At 36.0% G+C, this 23360-nt stretch overlaps 2 protein-coding genes across 2 annotated transcripts; both read right to left on the reverse strand.

Moving 5' to 3' along the window:
* Positions 1 to 166: 166 nt before the first annotated feature.
* Positions 167 to 15197, reverse strand: LOC120175631 (galacturonokinase-like). The gene is made up of 14 exons (XM_039182242.1): positions 15006 to 15197; positions 14658 to 14771; positions 14498 to 14569; positions 14117 to 14160; positions 13290 to 13443; positions 12792 to 12857; positions 5135 to 5214; positions 3308 to 3407; positions 2231 to 2406; positions 1679 to 1719; positions 1534 to 1562; positions 875 to 944; positions 683 to 772; positions 167 to 539 (listed from the first exon to the last, which is right to left on the reverse strand). The coding sequence occupies exons 1-14, from the start codon at positions 15036 to 15038 to the stop codon at positions 292 to 294; spliced, it is 1317 nt and encodes a 438-aa protein (XP_039038173.1). The 5' UTR covers positions 15039 to 15197; the 3' UTR covers positions 167 to 291.
* Positions 15198 to 15984: 787 nt separating this feature from the next.
* LOC120175440 (IAA-amino acid hydrolase ILR1-like 4) lies at positions 15985 to 18339 on the reverse strand. Its single transcript, XM_039182067.1, has 5 exons — positions 17818 to 18339; positions 17471 to 17596; positions 16924 to 17229; positions 16451 to 16606; positions 15985 to 16284 (listed from the first exon to the last, which is right to left on the reverse strand). The coding sequence occupies exons 1-5, from the start codon at positions 18175 to 18177 to the stop codon at positions 15985 to 15987; spliced, it is 1248 nt and encodes a 415-aa protein (XP_039037998.1). The 5' UTR covers positions 18178 to 18339.
* Between the last annotated feature and the right edge of the window lie 5021 nt (positions 18340 to 23360).

Genomic DNA, 23360 nt, shown 5'->3' on the forward strand with positions numbered 1-23360 from the left:
AAATAATCATGCAAGTAAATGATATTGCACTGCATTAATTCCAACCTGATGAATTCAAAGCCGCAGACTAGTAAAAACAAACTTGGGTAATGGACCAAGATTAGATTGAAGGATGAAGACATAATTTACCCTATTTTTGGAATCTAATGAAGGAAAATTCAAATGGTTTTGTATTTTGAAATTTAGACTAATTCAGAACCTATTTAAACTCTGCAACACACTTGTTCATGGAATTTGTCAGACAACATTGAAGTGAATGAATAGAAGAACAACATAAGAAAAGAAGGAAAGTTAATCAATAACACGAGCGCAGCCACCTGCTTCACAAATCAAAACATCCGAGCCATGGCTCAATTGGCTTGCCAGCACTGGCTGAAGCTTAGGATACTCTTCCTTCACAAAGTTCGCTGCTTCTGCTGCGCGATCCACATCTACCAGTGCAACACAGCAACCCCTGAATCCAGCTCCACTGAACCGAGCTCCAAATACCCCCGGAGCCCTCAATAGGACCTCGTATAATTGAATCAGTGGCTCGCACCCTTCATAACCATTACATTACAGTCATTTATTTAAATAGGCTCCAGTAGGAGATCTAATTGTTTTTTGTTTCTTCTTGGTTAAAACTTTTGGAATTTAAGAGGCATGGCAATGCAACTAAGAAACAGAAAAAGGTAGGTCGTACCACATTCATAGTTTTTAATTGAACTTAGACCAGAAGCTGTCATTAGTTCCCCAAAATCTCTCAATTCTCCTGAAGCCCAAGCCTCTAATCCTGGAATAACCATTAATTAGTTGATAAGCCATTGAACATGGGTATCTACATATTGTTATGTTGCCAAGATAAATTCAAGGAATTGTGATAACACAGTTGTACCTTTAGTAACCCGCATGTTCTCTGAAAAGTAATGCTCTGCTCTTTCGGCTAGATTTGGTTCCAGTTTGAACTGCAAAAGAAAAGGCCATCTGATAATAGTAACATAACTTGTGAACAAAACAGAGAATGTGAAGTCAACAACTAGTTGCACAGGTTATATACATCAAACATAGCCTATCTACTGCATTCCATGCTTAGCTTAGGTGGAATGGTGTAGAGATCTTATGTTTGAGATATGGAGGGCACGTATCATACATGAAGTTGTTTTAGCTAGGTTTATTCTTTCATGGGTGCATAAATATTAATTTATTTTTCATGCAATCGAAGTTAATAATCTCATATACTAGTATGTGGTGACTGGACGCTCAGATTTACGAGGTCATGTTATTTTCATTATTAGTAGAATACCCATGAATGAATGCATACCATACTTGCATTCATGAGTATACCTAATATTTAAATCTGAGAATATATAAATCTTATTTAGCAAACTGAAGTATGTAACTTGGAAGTTTACTATTCTAGTAGGACAGGTAATTAAATAAAATACATCCAAAACATAACATTCAGCTAATAATAATGGCATAAAAACAACTAAAAAAAAGAAATGCTGCGAAATTTTCAGCTTCTGAAATCAGAGTCTATATTGATGTTTATACCTTGTATGCTTCGTAAGCTTCTGGTTTAACTGCTAGGAACGAGGGTAGGAAAGAAATTAAATTCATTGTGCAAATACAAAAATAAATAAATAAATAACTTAAGAGGAAGTTCAAATTCACAGGGACAATGGGGTCAAATACTAGCCATTGCATAGGATGGGCTCTGTTTCATCATCTCCAGAAGCACTACAAAACAGAAACAGATAGTTATGTTTATTGAACGTATAACAGAAAAAGAGGAAAAAAAGGTGAATCACGATAAACCAGGACAAACTTTTAGTAAAAATATGACAAGATGTTGCATTTTATTGAAAATTTTATAGAGGTCATGATATCTCATTGTAAGGTACAAGCAGAACCAGAAGACAACAAAAGATGTGGACTCTCATTGTAAGAAAACGAGGGTTAGTGCCATGCATCGAACATCGATATGATTCTACTCATGACAAGGTGGACTTCTAAAAGGGCAATATAAAATGTCATCTTTTTACTCCTCTAATCAACATGATCAAGAAAAGAATTCAAATATTCTCCATCCACAACCACAAGCATTAAATCAAAAAGTGGATCTATAGAAGTTAACATGAATTTAACTGCCTCAAAATCTAAGTGCACTAGTGACGATATCTGCATTTTAAAAATTAAATCATAAATGACAATTGTCCAGTGTTCTAAATTAGAGGGAATGAGATCATACTACAGAAGAACTTTGGCAGCTTCTTGACATTCTGCAACTCGAGAATTGTATCCAGGATTGCTGGTCAAAGCTTGCCTAAGTCCTGAAAATGCTAGTAATATTTTGTAGCCTTTCTTTGGTTCAGCTTCGTGATCATCTAGAAACTTTGGAGGGTGTATAATCTTGTGCTCTTTAGTCTACATGTAATGAGAGGCCATGTGAAACAAGTTTAAATGAATCAACATTTTGTATTACGAATTAAATATCTTTTTCAGAAAAATCATGATTGGATCAACATTACATTAAAGAAAAGGGGTTACATATCTCAATAAAATAACAGTCAAAGTGAGTCAACATACACGGCTTTGGGAAAAGCATCTGACAAAGTTTGGGCAACCAAAGCAACGTGGCATTGCACACAAGCAATCGGTGAAAGGTCCAAGGGTGGACATTTTTGTAACACAATGTTAGGCTCTGATAAAGATATTAATTTAGTTCTTGCACCTCTTTTTAACTTATTATGTTTTTTTTGAATTAATCACTGGTATCTAATCTATTGATCAACTAATCCAGATCGGGTATTGAAGAGGCGAGGGCAATCCTCCCAACCCAGTTTGCTCCATTTGCAAACGCCAGGGTTCAAACCCTGACCTTACTTAAAACTTATTATGTTAATTGTTAAATACAATACACCTTTTAGTCAATTTATTTTGCATGTATGACAATACTGTTGATTATAAAGCCATTTTAAATACAATTCCTGTTTGATTGGAATAAGATTTTATTAAAACTTGTGGATTTTAGTCAAACACATGAACTTATTCTTCTTCAATTTTTTTCCTCTACACATTTTTTTCGTCAAAAAAATAACTATTCATTTAAAAACAAAATTAAATAAAAATATTAAAAGCTCATAGTAAAAAATTACTATGCTTTAATTTGAGTATTGTGTCAATTATCCAACTTATTTAGTATCACTAAACTTGTGGCACCTAATTGAGTATTGTGTCAATTATCCAACTGTGTATCACTCAGCTTGTGGCACCTAATTGAGTGAAAGGTTTATTCAGTGAAATTAGTACAAAAAGTTTGACTTACTTTGCAGTTCACGTAGGTTAGACAGCCATGGCTTGAAAGCAGTATAGCCGATTGATCCATTATTCCATTTCTCAGACCTAAATACTCGTTTTCGATCACCCTGCATGTTCCATAATATCAGATTTAGAAAAGGTTTAACATGTAAGGATAGAATGGAATAAATCTCACTAAGACATGGATTCCTGGTTCAGCCAGACCAACCAGCCCGTCTGGCTTGTATTCCATAACTTCTTCAGCATTCCTGTCTTGGATGTGAATGGTTTGATTCAAAACCTTCGTACATGTTTTCTCAGGGAAATCTATTACGAAGGAACTTTACCATTTTTCATGCTAAAAAAAGGTCATGGTTCCCTACAGTCTTATCCCTTGCCTTAACCCTTTCACTGGTTGGAATTCATTTTTTCAGTATATTTTTCTAGACGGGGAACCTTTTGTCTATTTTAACTCACCTACTACTATAAAGAGCATTTTGGGTGCTTTTGTATGAGTATCACATGCAAGGCACAATCCACATTGCCATATCCCTTGTGGTTTCTCATATCCATCTGCTATGATGCAAATTTATGCTAGCTTCCAAGCAAAAAATAGGATAGAAAACAAAATGATGCAACAGCAAATCAGTTGTTTGCAATTGATTTTTTTAAAAGATGAAGTTTCAATTTCTGTTCTGCAAAATTTAAGAGTTTAACCTCTATTTTTGTAGAATTAGGTTTTTTTATACTAACTATACTATTTTACATCAAGTATTCTTTTTCTTATCTCCCAAGTACTAGGGCATTAGGGCTATATTACCATTCCTTTTTTCTATTAGCTTACAAGTAGGGGTGAGCAAAACTCGACTCAACTCGAACAACCGAAATTTTCAACTTGATTCGACTCGAATTGACTTCGAGTTGCAATTTCATAAACTCAACTCGAAAAAATTTCAAATTCAAATCGAGTTGAAAAATGCAACACGAATAACTTGAAATTTTTTAGTAATTAGTGGATTTATTTTCAAGTTTAAGTTGAGTCCTTGGACTTTGTACGATATATGAATATCACGTATGAAAAAAATATATATTTGTATTGTATATATGGTTATAGAAACTCACTTAAATTGGAATCAAATAATATTATAATATTATATATATTTACAATTAAATTTAAACAGAAACTCGGAAAATCGACTTGACTAGACTCGAAAAAATTTCAAATCAAGTCCGAGTTGTAAAATAGGATTTGTCAACTCGAATAACTCGAAATTTTTTTTAACTCGAAATTTTTTTAACTCGACTCGATCGTACGTTCACCCCTACTTATAAGTGCCATTGTTAATTCTGATTCTAGTAGCATTTAAATGACGAGTCATTGGTAATTTTGAGTTTTTTTCTTTTACCTCCACGGAAGGAGATTCAAACCCAACTCTTAGTCGGGTACTAAGTGCACCTACCATGGAGCCATATGCTCATGCGCATATTTAAAGATATGGAGTATCAATATTTCCTCCTCCTGTTTCTCTCTGATTTTCTGCTCCTAGTACCTCTATTCCCACCCATTTTATTACCTATCCAAAGCTTTTTCTTTCATTTCTATTCCCTATCTCTTTGCCCTATTTATTCTACATGACTATTTTTTTATAAATTAGGTCCTGAAGCATACTAATAAGCAAGAAACACTTAATTTGCCTTGAAATAATAACTGAACGAGAATAAGATATCATAACGTTCAGTCATTCAAAAGTAAAGCTTCAAAGTTAGCAATAAACCCAGTCTTAAATAATTTTAATGGTCGCTACTAAATAAACCATGCATACAGACTTAAGTAATTCAACAGTGATGAAAATACCTGTCATACTCAATATTTTCCGTGGGAGATACAGTTAAACTATTTGCACTTTCCAAAGCCAGCAGGTAAGCTATGCCCACCTGTCAAAAGATAACTTCACTACATCTTTTAAAATGGAATGCAATGAAGATGAAATTTCCTAACAATATGCCCAGATTGGCTTAAAAACAAGAGAATTCTTGACAAAATTGCAACTTATTTTCATCTGAGTTTTCAAGAAAAATGCGAACTTAACTATAGCAAATCACTAGTGCAGATCACTTCCTAAGAAATATTTAAGAATATACTTCCTCGGCCTATTTAGTGAAAAAAAAAAAGAATTGAAAATGCAATATATCTCTCTTCCTAAAACTTTTTACCAAGTCAAGCAATACGTGAAGATCATTATATCTCTTGCTTGGTTAAAAAGTTCCAATTCACAAACCTCTTAGGTTTCACTAAGACAGATCAACTCTTTCTGAGGATAAACTATATTAAAATAAAATGTTGATTCACTGTCTTTCACTGCCAATTTTGGATCTCCTCTACTCCATCTTCTCTAATGCTTCGCAAGATAGAGACATCTATTATAATGTTGAATTTTCTCTAAAATCAATATATCAGAAATTTGTGTAACTTTCAGATGGGAGAAATGCAATGACAACTTGTATCCATTTCTATTTTCAGATTGGTAAATGCTGTCATTTCTGGGTGATTCACCTGTTTCCTCCTTTATCCTTTAGAGTTTTCTCCATCTTGCACAATTCCAGGGTTCCCCTTGTATGACAGTCACATAATAATCTTCTTGAATATTTACAACATAAATGGAAGAAGTTTTTCAGAACTAAAGTTCCTAGGTAGAAATTTCCGTTCCACGAGGAATGGCTACTTATTAAACCTATAATTTCAATGTGGATCTCAACCAAAACAGCATTCCAAATAAGGGAAAAGATGAGAGAGAGGGAGAGAGAAGTTGTGAGAGAAAGGCGAAAAGTAATTTTTTTTCCGAGGAGATTTGGAAGGTGTTTGTGGATAATCTTATTCGGAGAGTGTCAAGACGTGCATTAAGGGAAATGTTTTTAGTTCATGGTCCAGTTCAGAGAGTCTATATCCCTAAGGAAACTAGAAACCCAAAATACAGATTTTCCACTTTTGCTTTTGTGCAGTTTGGAAATGAGATGGTTTGAGAAGGGCTGTAGAAAATCTTAATGGAGCGATCAAAGATGGGAGAAGGATCACGGTTGGAGTCACAAGATACAATGAATCCCGAGCATGGGTAGAGCGTAATAATAAGGATTTAAAGAAGGAAGCTTGTCCGATCACTGCTGATATTTCGAATCCAAAAGAGCCAGATGATGTTCTTAGAAGTTTGAGGGATGACAGATCGTACAAAGATGCATTGATGTCGAACAGGAGGTCGAGGAGTGTTCTGGAGGTCAAAGATATGTCCGTCGATGCTGAAAACAGGGAAAAAGTCAGGAAAAACATCATGCATATGCACATTTCATCTGAGAGCTCGAGCTGGGTTAAAAGATCATTGACGGGGATTATCAAGAATTTATTTGAGTTAGAGTTAGTTCATAATGCTTTAGTTAATGAAGGCTATGACGTCCAGATTGTTAGATGGGGGTATGTCTGGAACTCTTGTGTAATAATCTTTAAGTCAGTTGAAGAAATGTCAGATGCTTGGATGAAGAAGAAAGAAGATCTTCAATTTTGGTTTGATCGTTTAGAGCCATTACTGAACGAAGATGGTGTTCCTTTGGCTTTTTGCTTGGTGGAGTTTTTTGGGTTACCTCTTTTATGCTGGAATGAATCTTTCCTTGAAAGGTTAGCAGGGAGATGAGGAAGGGTTATAGATATTCTTGATGACACGAAACACAGGGAAGATCTTACAAAGGCAAGATTGCTAATTAGGGTGGCTAGTCCTTTTGATGTTCCAGATCAGATTACTATTGGATCATATGGAAGATCTTTTAAAGTAACAATGAAGATTGGATCGGCGAATGATGAGTCTATTTTCTTTTCCACAAATCCTCCGGTGGTCAGTTTCGATGAGGGACAGTTGGGAGCGTTCATGTTTGAGAACGAAGAAGAAAACTGTCAGAGAGTGGACAGTTGGATGGAACAGGGCGCAGCTATCAGGCTTGGTGGAGTTGGTGGAGATAATCGGTTTCCAAGAATTTAAAAAAATAGATCAGACATTAATGGAAAGTCAGTTGTGCAGTATGGAGGGAGTGTCAAAGTGGGTTAGTTTGCAGGTTTGGGATTGAGAGATTCAAAAAATGACGGTTGCTGGGTCGGAAGCCCAATCAGAAGAAGATGAGTTTGCTGGGCCTAACGTAATGAGGATTATTCCTGCTGGGCCAAAAATTAAAATTGATAAATTTGGGAAAATGGTTCAAGATCAGGATTTGGCTAAGTCAAGTTGTTACAGCAGTGAAGATGTGGGGAGGAGGTCAGATTCAGAGATAATTGAGCAGGATGGTTTTCGAGCCAAGGATTCTGAATTAAGGGTGATAGAGCCTACCATTGATAATTCAAGAAGCAAAGTTAAGGGTAGATTGTGTTATAAGTCTGACAGTTCGATAAGCACCAAAAGTGTACCGTTAGAGAAAAGGAAAAGCAGAAGTTACAAAAGGGTTTACAAAAGGTGTAGGGGCAGAAAATACTGGATGGGAAGTATCTTGAATTTTAAGCCTGAGAAAGATAGTATCTTAATCGTCAGTGACTGGAAAATTATGAATTCCAAAGGAAATCAACTGGATAGCTTGTCAGTGGATGCAGAGTTTCAGGGTTGTGAGGATGTGAATGATGGATCGAATTCGAGGGATATGAGTGTGGAAAGGGTGGTTGAAGGATTGCAGTTAATGGGTGATAATCACAACTTTGAATCGGGTTTTTTTATCAGAAGAGCTAGAAGACATTTGTTAAGGGAAGCTTTAGAAAGAGTGAGCATTTCAACAGCTTCCTCTTCAGGTTTTTCAGATTTATTGGATGAAGCTTTAGTTACTTGGGAGATAAGTAAGTTGTTGGGTATTTCCTTTAAACAAGGACAACAAGCCTTTTTGGATAAGATTATTAGTCTGGAAAAAGGCTTGAGGATGGACAAGCAGGGGGATTTTGCGGGGGGACTAGTTGGTTGATTTCTTTATGATGATGTTAAAGATATCTATAATAACATTGAATGTTAGAGGATTGGGTAGATTAGAGAAAAAAAGGGATGTTCAGAGGCTAGTTTCCAAATATTGTCCTCAATTTCTTTGGTTGCAGGAAACGAAATTGGAGAAAATTCAAAGGTCTTTTTTGAGGAGGAGTGGGTTAAATAATTTGAAAGGGGTTATTGAGTCACCATCGGTTGGTTCGTCAGGGGGTTTACTGTTGTTCTGGGATGATAACGTATTTGAGTTGCAAAATCAGTGTACATCCAGAAGATTCATTGCTATATCGGGGAGATTTCGGGCAAATAATTTCAGTTGCAGATTCATTAATGTGTATGGTTCTTCGGTTGAGGAGGAAAAAGAGAGTTTTTTTGAAGAATTAAGCACGTTCATTGGAGGACATTCTGAGCCTATTTGTGTTGGAGGGGACCTTAATGTGTATCTACAAGAAGATGAGAATATTGGTAGAGGCCAAAACAGGAATTCTTTAGAGATTTTCAGTTGTTTTCTTCTTACTACAGGTCTAATCGATTTGTCATTGAGTGGAGGTAGGTTTACTTGGTATAATAACCAAGATTCACCGACCTATGTAAGGCTGGATAGATTTTTGGTTGATAGCCAATTCTTGGCAGCTTTTCCAGATTTAACATAGTCTTTGCTGCCAAGATCATTGTCAGATCATAATGCAGTAATAATTGAGAATGGAGGTGTTAATTGGGGGAAAAAGCTGTTTAAACTGTTTAACTATATGATGGATGAAGCAGGTTTTGAGGATGTGATCAGTTCTTCAATTCAAGAATGTAAAGAGATACAGATGAATGCTGGAATTTTCAAAATTCTGAAAAAAACCAAAACTGCCATTAAAAATTGGGCAGGGAAGAGAGAAAAGTTTCCTGGAGCTTTAATTTCAGAAATAGAATTGAATATTCAAAAATTAGAAGTGGAGGTTCAACAGCAGCAAGATGGTACTTATGATGAGAAAGCTGCTGAGTTAAAGGAGTTAAGGTCAGAATTATGGAAGTTGCATAAGATAGAGGAGCAGATTTGGTTCCAAAATTCTAGATCCAAATGGGTAGAAGATGGGGATAGAAATATCAGATTCTTCCATACATGTGCTTCAGTTAGGAGGAAAAGAAATGCGTTGAATGCTCTTATTTGCAGGGGTAATGTTATTCAAGACCCAAAGGTTATAAAAGCCACTGTCAAAGAACACTTCTTTAAGGCTTTTAATGACAAATCGACCTTAGAAGTGAAAGAAATCGAGTTGAATTTTTCCAGAATTTCAATTCAGCAGAGTTTAATTTTGGAGAAAGAATTTACTGAAGAGGAAATATGGGAGACCTTAAAGTCTTGCAATAGCAACAAAGCCCCGGGGCCGGATGGTTTTAATTTGGGTTTTTTTAAGAGATATTGGCATGCACTTAAAGGAGAAATTATGAAGTTCTTCTTCAACTTCTATTCGGGGAAAGATTGGGATCATGGCATCAACCATACCTTTATTACTCTTATTCCTAAGGTCTCTAACAGTGGTGACCTTGATGATTATAGGCCTATTAGCTTAGTTGGTGGATTATATAAGATCCTATCTAAGTGCCTATCGAGGAGGTTGAGGAGTTGTATTTCAGACTTAATTAGTCGTACTCAATTTGCTTTCACCCAATGGAGATAAATATTGGACTGTTCTTTAATTGCGAATGAAGGGGTGGATTATTGGAGGGAAAATGGTCTTAAAGGTTGTGTTTTCAAGGTAGATTTCAAGAAAGCGTATGATTCGGTGGAGTGGGACATTTTGTTTCTAGTAATGGAGAAAATGGGATTTGGTTCCAGGTGGAGGGGTTGGATCAGAAAGTGTGTAACCACAGTTTCAGTTTCTGTTTTAGTGAATGGAGTTCCTTCTGAGGAATTTGCAACGGCTAAAGGTCTTAGACAGGGGTGCTCTCTATCACCTCTGTTGTTTAATTTTATTGGAGAACTTCTCAATCTACTAATTGTGAAGGCTGTGGAACAGGGTCTGTTTTCTGGACAGTTCGCGGATGATCTCATTATGTTTTGTGGTGCATCTAAGACGCAGATTTTAAATGTGAAGAGGGTGCTTAGAGTGTTTCAAGTGATTTCTGGTTTACAACTCAACTTGAAGAAAAGTAAAATGTTTGGTGTTAATATGAACGAGGAAGAAGTTCAGCAGTGGGCTAATTCTATCGGATGTTCTGTGGGTAGTTTTCCCTCTGAATATTTAGGACTGCCTTTGGTGCTACTAGGAACTCTACAGCACTTTGGAATCCGATGGTGAATAATTTTATGAATAAATTAGCGGGGTGGAAGGCTGCTTCTCTGTCATTAGCAGGAAGGTTGGTTTTAATAAAGTCGGTTCTATGTTCGCTCCCGACGTATTATTTATCTTTATTTAAGATACCAGTTGTGGTTCTTAAATCTCTCAACTCCATTATGGCGAATTTCTTATGGGGTGGGGGAGTAGGTAAAAATAAGATACATTGGGTTAACTGGCCGAATGTGTGCAAGTCAAAATTCGAGGGGGGTTTAGGTGTTAGAAACCTTGTTTTCTTGAATAGAGCTCTTCTAGCAAAATGGTATTGGAGGTATGCTAATGAAAGGGGGTCTGTTTGGAGGGAATTCATTTGTTCTAAATACAATATGGATCCATCTTGGTTAATGTTTGACAACAAAGTCCCACAAAGAGTATCTTGGATTTGGAGATCGGTGGTTTTGAATCACTTTAAAGAAGACAGTATTGGCTCTAAGTTTAGAAGTTTGTATTCTTTCCGAGTTGGGGATGGCAGATTGATTAGGTTCTGGCAGGATAATTGGGCGTTGGACTTTCCTCTTCTAATTATTTTCCCTCGATTGTTCTCCATTTCCACAAACAGAATGGGTACACTGGTTGAATTTGGGAATTATAGCTCATCTGGTTGGAGTTGGGATGTGCAGTTTAGAATAAATTTAAACGACTGGGAAGTAGAACAGTGGGTTAACTTGATGAATGCTATCTCCTCTGTTTCTCTATCTACGGAGTTATGTGATGGGGTGATTTGGAAAGGTACTAGAGATGGGGTACATACTGTTAAATCTGGCACTAAGATTTGCTCAGCCATTATTTCGGATTCGGAAGAGGTATATTTCTGGAAGAAGATTATTTGGAGGGGCCAGATTCCACCTAGAGTGGAGTCCTTTATGTGGCAGGTGGTGTTAGGGAAGCTGGTTGTTAGGTCATAACTTGTTAAAAGGGGAATACAAGGAATTGTAGACATTATGTGCCCTCTTTGTAAGAGGGAGGTGGAGTCTCCATCGCACTTGTTTTTCACGTGTTTGGTGGTGTGGATGATTTGGAACAAATTTCTGAATTTCTAGAAGATTAAGTCTGTTTTGCATGTTAATGCGAAAAAATTCCTACTTGCTTGGGCTGATTTGAAGTCTTCCTCTACAATTTGGTCTTTTATTCCTGGGGCAGTTATTTGGACTACTAGGAAAGTTAGGAATCTCATTGTGTTTGAAGGGGGAAAGCTAGATTTGGCTGAATATTTTTTCCTAGCAAGGTTTAGACTAGCTTCTTGGTTCCTTGCTAAGTACAAAGAGGTGTCTATTCCTAAGGATTCTCTTATTTCAGACCCTTCATTAGGGGATTTGTGCTCTCTTTATCCTAATCGGCTTGTATCTATATTTCCTTGGTCTCCTCCTCCTCAAGGTTTTGTAAAGTTAAATGTTGATGCGGCTACTACAAGAGATTGGAAGAAGAGTGGGATAGGAGGTGTTCTAAAGGACTCATTGGGTTTGACTTTAAGTTCTTTCAAGGAAACTGTTGGTCCGGGCCCTCCAACTTTTATGGAATTAAAAGCTATTCAAAAGGGTCTAATGTTCTATGCGAATTTATGTGAGAGGAAGGGTCGTCTGATTATTGAAAGCGACAGCAAAGTTGCGGTAGACTGGATTAAGAAAGAGGATCTAGTTCCTAATGTTTATGAGTTTTTGATTAAAGATATTGTCCATAGGCTTAATGTTTTAGAAGGTGTTGTCAGATGGATTAATAGGTCAGCCAATCTAGAGGCTGATGCCTTAGCTAAAGAAGGAATTGGCTGATCCTATTCTATTCTTATATTTTGGGTGTTTTATGGTTGTTTCAAGTTTATTTGGTTGGTGGGGTGTATGATGGTTGTACCTTATGTAATTTTATGGTTCAATAAAATCCTAAGGCACTCTTTTCCCCCTTCCACTGATTAAAGAGTTCATATAAACTCCATTAATCAAGAAGGGGGTTTTTAACGAGGCCTGAAATTCTTATAAATAAAAAAAAAACTATAATTTCAATTTGGTCCAAAAGCGGTCTATTATTTCCAAGGGTAGCATAAAAAAGCATGTTATGTGCTCTAGGATGGATTTGCTTATAGCAGTGTGCTGGTTTATCTCAAAAGTGATTTTGAGATTTTCCTTCCTTTCCTCTACCACCAAGTATCACCTAAGCTGTCTATATGCTGTAACAAACAGAATAAAAAAAATAAACATACAGCAGCGGAAGAGCTAAGGCCTGAACTGTCCAGACCCTCAGATCCACAGATGTAGCCAATGATACCCTGCAAATATGAGTAGATTTAATTTTAAAAAGTTATATATTTAAAAAAATAGTGAAAACAAACTAAAATAAAATATTTGCTTTCACAGTCAGTAAAATGTCAATGGCATACTCAGCAACCAGATAGACATGGCCATCGAATCAGGGGGTTAACACTGTATACAAATAATAATAAAGTTCTCTCAATCTCACGTGTGGCATAAACTTGTAAAGAAAATTCAGTTATAAAGGAAGACACTAGGCTGTAATTATCTTTAATTATCAGATTTTGCATATTTTTCTAGGCTAAAAACAGATTCCATCTCATTATCTTCAATAAAGGGTTTAGCTTCTTAAAGGTTATTGTAGACCAATGATTTCATTTTTTCACTCTGGGGGTATTAAATATTTTCAACATTATTTTGTATGAAAAATACAGGGAAATAACTCTTACCTGAGCAAGATGATTCCCTCTACTCTGTAATGCATGCAAGGCTCCTCTAGCATATATGCCCCATCCAAATTCATCTGGTGTTGGAAAAGAATTCTCTACTTTAATCTCTTCACCTTTGCTAATGGTCAGCCTTGGCTTTGGGGTCTCATTAACTCTATCATATCATGACACCAAAACATTCAAGTTAAAAATGGGGCAGTATTTTGTATAATCATGTAGAAAAATGTCATTTATGACAGCAACTAATCCTGTTTGAAGCAAACAGATGTAAATGCTCTTGGACTAAGAGGGTTGTACAATTGTATATAGCACACTAATTAGATTGCACGATGTATGGATTCATCTTTAACAGCAGCCACAGAAGTTCCAATGTACTTGGTTCTTTCTTCTATATATAATAGTTGAAGTAGCCCCACCAAATACCAATAGGTAAGTGAAAGCTGAGAGGGGGAGAGAGAGAAAAATGAAAGTACTCAATTATTTGTGATAGCTTCAGCATTTGCGATATTTAAGCTATTCAAATTGGATTGTATTTGACTATGGGACGAGTTCAATATAATCATAAATACAATTCATGGCCCATTTTGACTACTCCATAAAATGGTCTATTGCACAGTCAACCCTATTAAAAGAACAGCTAGCAACGGAGCTGTGTAACAAACATAATTTCCAGCTTTAATCAATAATTACAATTTTATGGCTGTGTAGAAAAATGAACATGAAAAAAAGATCTTTATCAGAACTAAAGATATAAAAGATAAATTAAAAAAAAAAAACTAAAGGACATTATGGAAGTGCAAGGTACAAGAGAAGGAAGATTCTCATACCTGAACCTAACTTCTCCTTTAAACTGACCTGATCGTAATGCAACCTACACCAAGCATTCCAAAGTCCGTTCAATCTAATGATAAAATGACAGATATGATGATAGAAGAATAAGGAAAAGATTATTTCTTTTCATGTTCTGTTGTGATTTTTGAATCGTGAATTCTTGATCGTTGGTTTTCTTTTATACCCTTCAAGCCTTAGAAAAAAGTCATTAGGCCGACATATGCGTTTGCGTGTTGTGTGTGTGATAGAGAGAATGCGTTTGTTGATAGAAAAATGTCAGAAATGTTATGATCAAGGTATAAAAGAAGGCAAAACTTCCAGAAACCAGCTCCCCGTTCTACAAAAGCTATAAGGTGAAAATGCCATCTTAAGCTCACCTGAGTGTCACCAGAAGGTACAAATCCCAATAGTATTCCCTTATTAATTGTCATAGCAGAAACAATCCCACCCTGCAAGCGTTAGAAACCAAGAGTGGTAAACAAAAAGAGAAATCAACTCTACATGAGATCAACGCAAATACAGGTGCAACATAGCAACCTGATGATCGACATGAGCCCCCAGAGGACAAATCCGATAAGGAGATACAACAACCCGAACGTCCTCTGTACCTTTTCCAGACATTCCAGACACTATCTTTCTAATTTCTTGTAGCTGCAATCCAATTCTCATCCAAAATAAATGTAAATGTAAATGTGAAAATAAAAGAAAAACAGATTCACTGATCAAAAAAGCAGAGGCAACCGAATCTACTCCTGCTCTTCTATTTGGAAAGCAATAAAATCGCATGGAAGGATAAAGCAATGATCAGAAATGAAATCTTATCAATGCGAATGAATAAAAAAAAAACCCAGATTGATACCCCCCAAAAGAAAGAGAAATCGGTACCTCATCCTGTGTAGGCCAAGTCATTGCACCCATCTCCCAATTTGTCTCTGCGCTTTCTCAATTTAAGGATTGTGTTTATAAACAGAAAATACTAGTACGAACAAAGGAACTGCGATGGGATGGGGGAGGAGGTCGGTGAACTGGGAAATCGGTTAAAACATCAAATTTGTTATGTAATCTTTTCCTCAAAACCATTATCTACTGTCAATGTTTTCTTCACAAATTTGACTTTTTTATTCATCTTTAAGATAAATTATCTCATCATTATGGTGGGGAAAAAACTAATCCGGTTTCATGATTTCTCTCTCATATTAATTAAACATAGTGTTAAAAAGATAAATGTTATCATACAATAAAATGATTAAAAAAAAGTAAATATAAGTGTTGTAATTTATTAATTATTGTAATAAAATATTTTAAGTGAGATAAATTTAAAAATTAAAATGTAAAAATTATGCGAATACCATTTTTTTGCTTAAATGGAAAAATATTATCTCATCATTATTTAATCGGTAACACTATATTTTTTTATAATATTTTTATTACGTCGTCCTTTAATCTTAAACTAGGTTAACTTTGAACTTTCGTTGGAATCGGGTCTGAGATTTGTTGTGAAAGTGAAATGGTAATACAAATTCAGGGTTTTGATTGGCAGGTATAGTGTTTTGCAGGTGTAGAATTAGATGATGAGTTTGTGTTTGAGCTTGAAATAATAAAATCTTATTATTCTACCTGCTAAGCTTCAAACAGAAGTTATTTTGTTAGTGTTACAATGTTTCGAAAAAAAGAAAAAAAAATTAGAATTCATTTTGATTAAGATTTAGTTTCTTTTAAAAATTGAAAAATATAGTTTAAAGGAGTTACAACAAATCTTTGTTTAGGATGTAATTTGATCACCAAAAAATATTTTATTATTTTAATAAAAATTTAAACAAATTATTAAAACAAATTTTAGGTTTATTTTCCAAGAAAAACGAGTTCAATGGTCTATTATGTGTGGGGAATGCTTTTCTATCCTCGGTTGAGGTGGTCCCTGAGTTTCATTATTCATTCCGAGAAAGAAAAAAAGTTCAGGAATCGCCTCTGAAAAGAATGCAAAGTCCTCTCCTCCCATCTCAACTTCTGCTTCTACAACATTCTGAATACCCAACATTTCCCCTGCAACCTGTCTGAAACGTTCATGCAACTCTTTGTTGTTGAAGAGCACAGGGTAAGTGGACTTTTCATCGAAGGTCACTTTTGCATTGCATCTCTGCACACTTGCTTGCTTTGTAATAACCTGCAACTTTCCAACACGAAGTAAATGGAGAACCCGCCCAAAACACCAGTGCAGAAGGGGAAAAGATAAATGACAAAGAAGGTGTAGAATCATCTTAAGCTTCCAACAAGCAGTTCTTGTTATCAAGAACAAAGTTAGACAGATTGGATGTAAGAAACAACAGTACCTCCTCAATCCTATGTTTGAGTTGAGCAAAGCTTTCTTTCGAAAATGCCCTAAAAGTGCCACCTATGGTCACAGAATCTGGAATGACGTTAAAGGCTCCACCGCCTTGGAATTTTCCAACGCTAACAACCTGCGACAAGTTTGTGTTTCCTTTAAGCTAGTTAAATATAAATGCATCTTGATGTCACGAAGAAAGTATCTCAAATTCACACAAACATCTTCAGCAGAAAACATATGACAATAAGAAATAGAAATGAAATCTGCAACAATTTTGAACAGAAGTGAAATCTATTTAACAGTGCAATTTATAAGCGAAATGTAATTGCTTTGGGGAAAGAAGAAAAAAAGAAACAAAAGTTCCACCACACCAGACCATGCATCAGCTAACACCGACTGTTTTTCAAAAAATAAAAAATAAAGCTAACACTGACTGTTGGGGCCCATGACCAAAGGACACACAGATAACCTGAGAACCAAGGGATCAGCTTCGCGTGAAACTAGATGTTGCAAACTAACAATCACATTGGAGGCTGCTAAAATTGGGTCTACTGTGTGCTGAGGAAGAGCAGCATGTCCCCCCTTTCCATTTATTACAGCCTCAAAGAAACTGGATGCAGCTAAAAGCGGGCCAGGACGGGATGCCACAACACCAATTGGGTGTCTGATAGATACATGGAGTGCAAAGATGGCATCAACATCATCTAAATCTCCAGCATCCAACATTTGTTTGGCTCCCCCACCTCCTTCTTCAGCCGGTTGAAAGATAAGAACAACTGTTCCCTATTAAACAAAACAAAAATTTAGCATGAAAAGCGGATGTATCAAATCATGCAACCAGAGTCTGATTAAGAATGCATCATTAACAAAGAACTGATGATGCATGGATTACTATCATTTACAAAGAACTGCTGATGCTTGGATTACTCATTTATTGCTAACAAAAGAATACCTAAAAATATATTAAAGAAGCTAATATTTTACAGAGGCTACATCAATTAACATGCAGAAAATTGCAAGGAACCTGCAAATCATTTCGATGTTCTTGAAGCATCTTTGCAGCACCAAGAAGCATAGCAACATGAGCATCATGTCCACAAGCATGCATCTTTCCAGGAACCTTACTGTTGTGTTCCCACTCTACCAGTTCCTGAAACATCAAAACCCAACAATTCCCTTTCATATCAATATAGTATAAAACTAGCTCTGAATAATTAATCACTCATTTAGTCTTTATCATTCAAAAAGAAAAGAAAAGGTACTAGTATTTTTTATCTTAATCACAATTCACAAGATCATAACCACAGAAAAATATGCTACATGATGAAAGTGATGCGATTGACCAGAATCAACAATACTAAATCAAACTACCTCCATGGCAAGAGCATCCATATCTGCTCTAAGCGCGACAAAAGGTGGCTTTCCAGTACCAATATAGCCAACAATACCAGTAACAGCAATTGGGTATTTGTAAGGGATCCCCATCAGATCAAGCTCAGCTCTTATAAGCTTACTAGTCTGGAACTCTTCATAACCGAGTTCAGGATTCTCGTGTATTTTTCTTTTAATACCAACCATCCAATCCATGATCTCTGGTTTCTTGGCAAATTCAAGGAAGTCGGGTCGGATTCGAGGCAAGACTTCTTTGCTTAGTGAAGGGTTTGAAGAGATGGGTGTTGGCATAAATGAATGGAGAGTGAAAATCAGTAAAATAAATTTGAGACAAGCCATCAGAATGAAACGATTGTGGATTTGAGATTTGGGTGTGAAGACGATGAAGTGAATGAAACCCAATGGCCTTTGTATGGGGAACACCGTAACAGACAGTCGAGCAGGGAAAAGAGTTGCTAACTGCAAACACTGGAGCAGTAGCGAGGTTGTTTTGCTTTAGGTGAATTCATAAGGTCGACGGACGGAAACAACAATCTATTTACACTTTCATAACGGTGACGTCACGGTTATATTGTTAACTTTAAAATCCCCATATTATTTTATAATCATCTTAATTTAATAATAAATAAAATTTTAAAATAAGATAAATTAATCATTGACCATCATATTTAGTTTAAATTGTTTTAAGTTATTGTTAATTTTAAAATTAAATAAATTAAATCATAGTTTTTAATTTGATTGTATCCACATGATAAATATATATGCTATTTAAAAAACTAGCAGCGTGAGATTGAAAATAACATCAATTTCCAGTTAAAAAAAACTAATCGTTGAGGCGCACGCTACGATTCTCTCCGGGTGCACGATAGTAGGTCTATCGGACCCAACGATTCTCGTCCCGTCGCCGACGATTCAATCTGTTTTCCAGTGTGATTCATTTGTCTAGCACTTTCCATTCCTTCATCCATCGAGCAATGGACTGGCGTAAATTATTCGGGGTGTCAAGCAGGACATGAACTCGACTATTTTCCACCAAATACGAGCGATAAATCCCTAATCGTTCAACCTCCCCTTGAGGTCCTAGAGGCTAGTACGGCTGAGTGGAAAAATTCTCTGGTGGGTCAGTTCTTAGGGGCTGCTCCGAATTTCATCTCCCTCCAACGAACCATCGACAAACTCTGGAACCAGCCTTTGACAGGTGCTCGCGCGCAGGTAAGCATCGCAGGTAAAAATCTCTATATTTTTACCTCCAATTTTGATGTTGCTATGGATTGGGTTCTTGAGAATGACCCGTGGCATATACTCAACAAACCTTTAATCCTTCGAAAGTGGGAACCCAATATGCAAATATTGAACTTTGATCTTTCCAGATTGCCCCTTTATGGATTCATTTATATAACATTCCCTTAGAACTATACTCAAGAGAAGGCCTTAGTTACATAGCCAGTGCTCTTGGAGTCCCAGTAACAATGGACTCAATTACCGCATCGAAAACTAGGCTAGAATATGCTAAGGTTTGTATCGAAATAGGAGCAAAGGAAGACATACCAGAAACTGTTGAAGTTATTCTTGCAAATGGCAAAACTTCCGTAATCTTTGTCGAAGTTCCTTGGTTCCCTTATAGATGCAGAAAATGTAGTACATTTGGCCATTATGTTAAAGAATGCATTAACAAAACAAATATTGCCCCTCCACAACTTAAAATCTAGAGAAAAAAGACACCTCTTATTGATAATGTTATTCAAAAAATCAAACTTTAGAATCCTTGAAGGTCTCTCTGCCTGACTCTTCCTCCTTAAAGGAAACTGTTAATTCTGCTGATAACAATTCAATAACAAAACCAGAATCTTTCCTAAAGGATCAACCTGTTTATATCGAATCCTCTAATCATCTTCATAATATTTCGAATGAAGGGAATAAGTTCCAAACCCTTCCTCTTGGTGTAGAATTAGTTAATTATGATAATACACAAATTCATGAATCTGCAACCAATTCTAATGATACTCCTTCAAATCTAAAAGATGAAGAGGTAGGCCTTTAAAGATTAAAGCTAAATCAGCTTTAAGAGGCTCAGCAAATAGGTTCGAAATTCTCTCAACAGTTGAAGAAAACTCTTCATTAAACGAGCTGCTAGTAAAGAAAACAAGGCCAGCTGTTGCTGGAGTTGCTAAATTAATCAACGAGCTAAAGTCAAAAAAGAAAGAACAAATCCTAAAAGTCAAACTTACCTCAGAAGGAAATTCAGAGGGTTCATCCTCCTCAATTTTCCAATGATAATTTGTTTTTGGAATATTAGGGGATTCAATAATCCTCAAAAACAGAAAAATGTTCTGAACCGTGCTAATCTCTTCAAAGTTGATGTTCTTTGTCTGTTGGAAACTCGAGTTAAACCTGAAAATTCTGCGAAAATCTTCAATACTACTTTAGGGAGTTGGAATGTTCTCACCAACTATGATTCTGCTATTAATGGTAGAATGTGGCTTCTTTGGAAAAAAAAAAGGGATCGATATTTCTCTCCGCCACTCTACTGATCAAAGCATTACTGCTAAATGTCTTTTTAATAACACTCATTTTATTATCACTGCTATCTACAGTAGTAACAGTGGATCTTCTAGAAGATTTCTTTGGCAACACCTCAAAAACCTTAATATTAGGTTTGGGTCTCTCCCTTGGATTCTGGGAGGTGACTTTAATACCTATCTTCACCATAAAGAAAGCTATGATTCTCTTATTCTCGAACCATATTCATCCTCTAAAATGATTGACTTTCAAGAATTGGTTCAAGATCTTTCTCTTTATGATCACCCTTTCTTTGACCCTACCTATACTTGGAGCAATAAACAAAAAGATACGTATCTTGCAAGGAAGCTAGATAGAGTGTTAATTAACACCCTCTGGGCTACTTCTTTTCAGAATTCTTTTGTAGAATTTACAGCCTCAGGCCCTTCAGATCACTGTATGGCTCTTGCCTGGATAAATAAAGAGATTTAAATAAATAGGCCTAAGCCTTTTAAATTTTTCAATTTCTGGTCTAAGCACCATAATTTCCTTGAACATGTCCTCCATTCCTTGCAGCAACCTTCCCAAGGAAACCCTATGATTAAATTGTTTCTCAAGTTAAAATGCTTAAAACCTTGCTTGCAGAAGCTTAACAAGGATAACTATAGTGATATCTCTGCTAGGGTAAGGCTTAAAAAGAAAGAACTGGAACAAATTCAGATTTCAAATCTTAATGGAAACAATTCTTTAGATAAAGAATTGAATGTTCAAAAGGAGATGAATGATTTAGAGGAAACTGACTATATATTCCTTAAACAAAAAGCAAAAGTCCAATGGATCAAAGAATGAGATAAATGCACCAAACTTTTTCATTCTACCATAGCCTCTAAAAATAAAAGAGACACCATAAGGATTCTTATTAATAATGAGGGTAAAAGGCTTGAGACTTATGATGATATGGCTAATGAAATAATTGAATTCTTCCATTATCAATTAGGTGACACTGATCCTAAAGTTCAACCTCCTGACCCTTTTACCTTGAGAAACTTGCTTCAAATCCATCTGCCTACTGAGGTTATTACTGATCTGATTAAAAATGTTACTATTGATGAAATCAAAGAAGCTTTATTTAACCAAGGGAATGACAAAGCCCCAGGCCCTGATGGTTTCACTCCTCTTTTTTTCAAACACTCCTGGTCTGTCATAGGGGATGATTTTGTTGATGCTGTCAAATACTTCTTTCAAGAGTCAAATATCCATCCTGCTTTTAATTCCACCATCATTGCCTTGATTCCTAAAATCCAGAATCCTAGCAAAGTTAGGGACTTTCGACCTATCTCTTGTTGTTCTGTAGTCTACAAAACTATTACTAAAATCCTTGTCAAAAGAATGAATTTGATGTTGCCTGACCTTATATCCCTTAATCAAACCGCTTTCGTGAAAGGTGGATCTATCATTGACAACACCCTCCTTGCACAAGAATTAGTCAAAGGTTATGGTAAAAAGAATATTTCACTAAGATGTGCCCTTAAAATTGACTTACAAAAAGCCTTTGATTCCCTAAACTGGGATTTCATCTCCTCCATTCTTAGAGCCATAGGACTACCTCCCATTTTCGCAAAATAGATTGAAACTTGCTTCAAAGAAGCTAGATATTCCATTTCTTTTAATGGCAGTCTAATAGGGTATTTCAAGGGTCAGAGAGGTATTAGTCAAGGAGACCCGTTATCTCCAATCCTTTTTGTGATAGCTATGAATATCCTCTCTAAAATTCTCAATCTTGCTGCCACTAGAGGTATTTTTGGATACCATCCTAAGTGCAAAAAACTTGGTATTACTCACTTGTCTTTTGCTGATGACCTCTTAATCTTTTGCAAAGGAAACCTTGAATCTATTGTTGGAGTTACAAGTGTTTTAAACCATTTCTATGTTTTATCTGGTATGAACCTCAATGTTAATAAAACAGAATTTTATGCGGCTGGTATTCCGGATAGAACCCTGGACTCCATTAAATCTGTCACTAGCTTCAAACAAGGTTTCCTGCCTATTAGGTACCTTGGAGTTCCTCTAGTTACTCAGAAGCTTACTGAAAAAGACTGTCTACCTCTCTACGATAATATTAAACATAGGCTTCATCATTGGTCTGGTAAACTTTTAAGTTATGTTGGTCGTCTTGAGCTTATTAAAACTGTTCTATACAGCGTTGTTAACTTTTGGAATATGCAATTTATCCTACCTCAGAAAGTTATCAAACGTCTAGAATAACTTTTCTCTCATTTTCTTTGGAAAGTAAATGATACAGCTGCTAAAGGTGCTATGATTAGTTGGGATAGACTTTGTTGTCCCAAATCTAAAGGAGGTATTGGGTTGAAGAACATTCATACATGGAATAAAGCTTGCACGTTACAACTCATACGGAAAATAATAGCTGGAGAGGGCTCACTATGGGTTGCTTGGATTCACTGCTATGTTATTAAAAATAATGATCTAAATGACATTAATGTTAATTCTTCCCACAGCTGGACCATCATAAAACTAATGAAAATAAAAAATGAAGCCTTTTCAATTTTAAATGTTGGTGCCACGAATACAAAAGAATTATGGGAAAATATAAGAGTTCATAAAAACAAGGTTTCTTGGCAAAAGGTGATTTGGTTTCCACTTCACATCCCAAAGCTAAGCATTATCTCATGGATAGCAATTCTGGATCGTCTTCCTACTCGAGATAGGCTTATTAGAATGGGTATTGCGTCTGAAAGTCTTTGTATTCTGTGCAATGAGGACCATGAATCTAGAAATCATTTGTTTGTTGACTGTATTTATGCTACTTCACTATGGAATTCTATTATGAATATATCTAGCATGAGAGATACTCACAGGTCTTGGGATTCAAGGCTTCAATGGGCTGCTCAAACATGGAAGGGCAAATCTCTTCTTTCTACTGTAATGAGGATCACCTGGACTGCTTTCATATACTTCATTTGGGAGGAGAGAAACAGAAGAATTTTCAACAGAGGAACAAG

The sequence above is a fragment of the Hibiscus syriacus genome, unplaced genomic scaffold, assembly GCF_006381635.1.
Source record: "Hibiscus syriacus cultivar Baekdansim isolate YM2019G1 unplaced genomic scaffold, ASM638163v2 tig00003194_pilon, whole genome shotgun sequence".
In the NCBI taxonomy this organism is placed as follows: Eukaryota; Viridiplantae; Streptophyta; class Magnoliopsida; order Malvales; family Malvaceae; genus Hibiscus; species Hibiscus syriacus.

Excerpts from the sequence above, each read along its gene's own strand:
- LOC120175440 (XM_039182067.1), bottom strand. The coding sequence starts at position 18,177 with ATGGCTTGTCTCAAATTTATTTTACTGATTTTCACTCTCCATTCATTT. Across the intron at positions 17,597-17,817 it reads TGGATGCTCTTGCCATGGAG|GAACTGGTAGAGTGGGAACA; the intron begins GTAGTTTGATTT and ends TTGATGTTTCAG. Across the intron at positions 17,230-17,470 it reads AACATCGAAATGATTTGCAG|GGAACAGTTGTTCTTATCTT; the intron begins GTTCCTTGCAAT and ends TTTGTTTAATAG.
- LOC120175631 (XM_039182242.1), bottom strand. The coding sequence starts at position 15,038 with ATGGGTGCAATGACTTGGCCTACACAGGATGAG. Across the intron at positions 14,570-14,657 it reads GGGCTCATGTCGATCATCAG|GGTGGGATTGTTTCTGCTAT; the intron begins GTTGCTATGTTG and ends TAACGCTTGCAG. Across the intron at positions 1,720-2,230 it reads GCTGCCAAAGTTCTTCTGTA|TGCTTCTGGAGATGATGAAA; the intron begins GTATGATCTCAT and ends TCTGTTTTGTAG.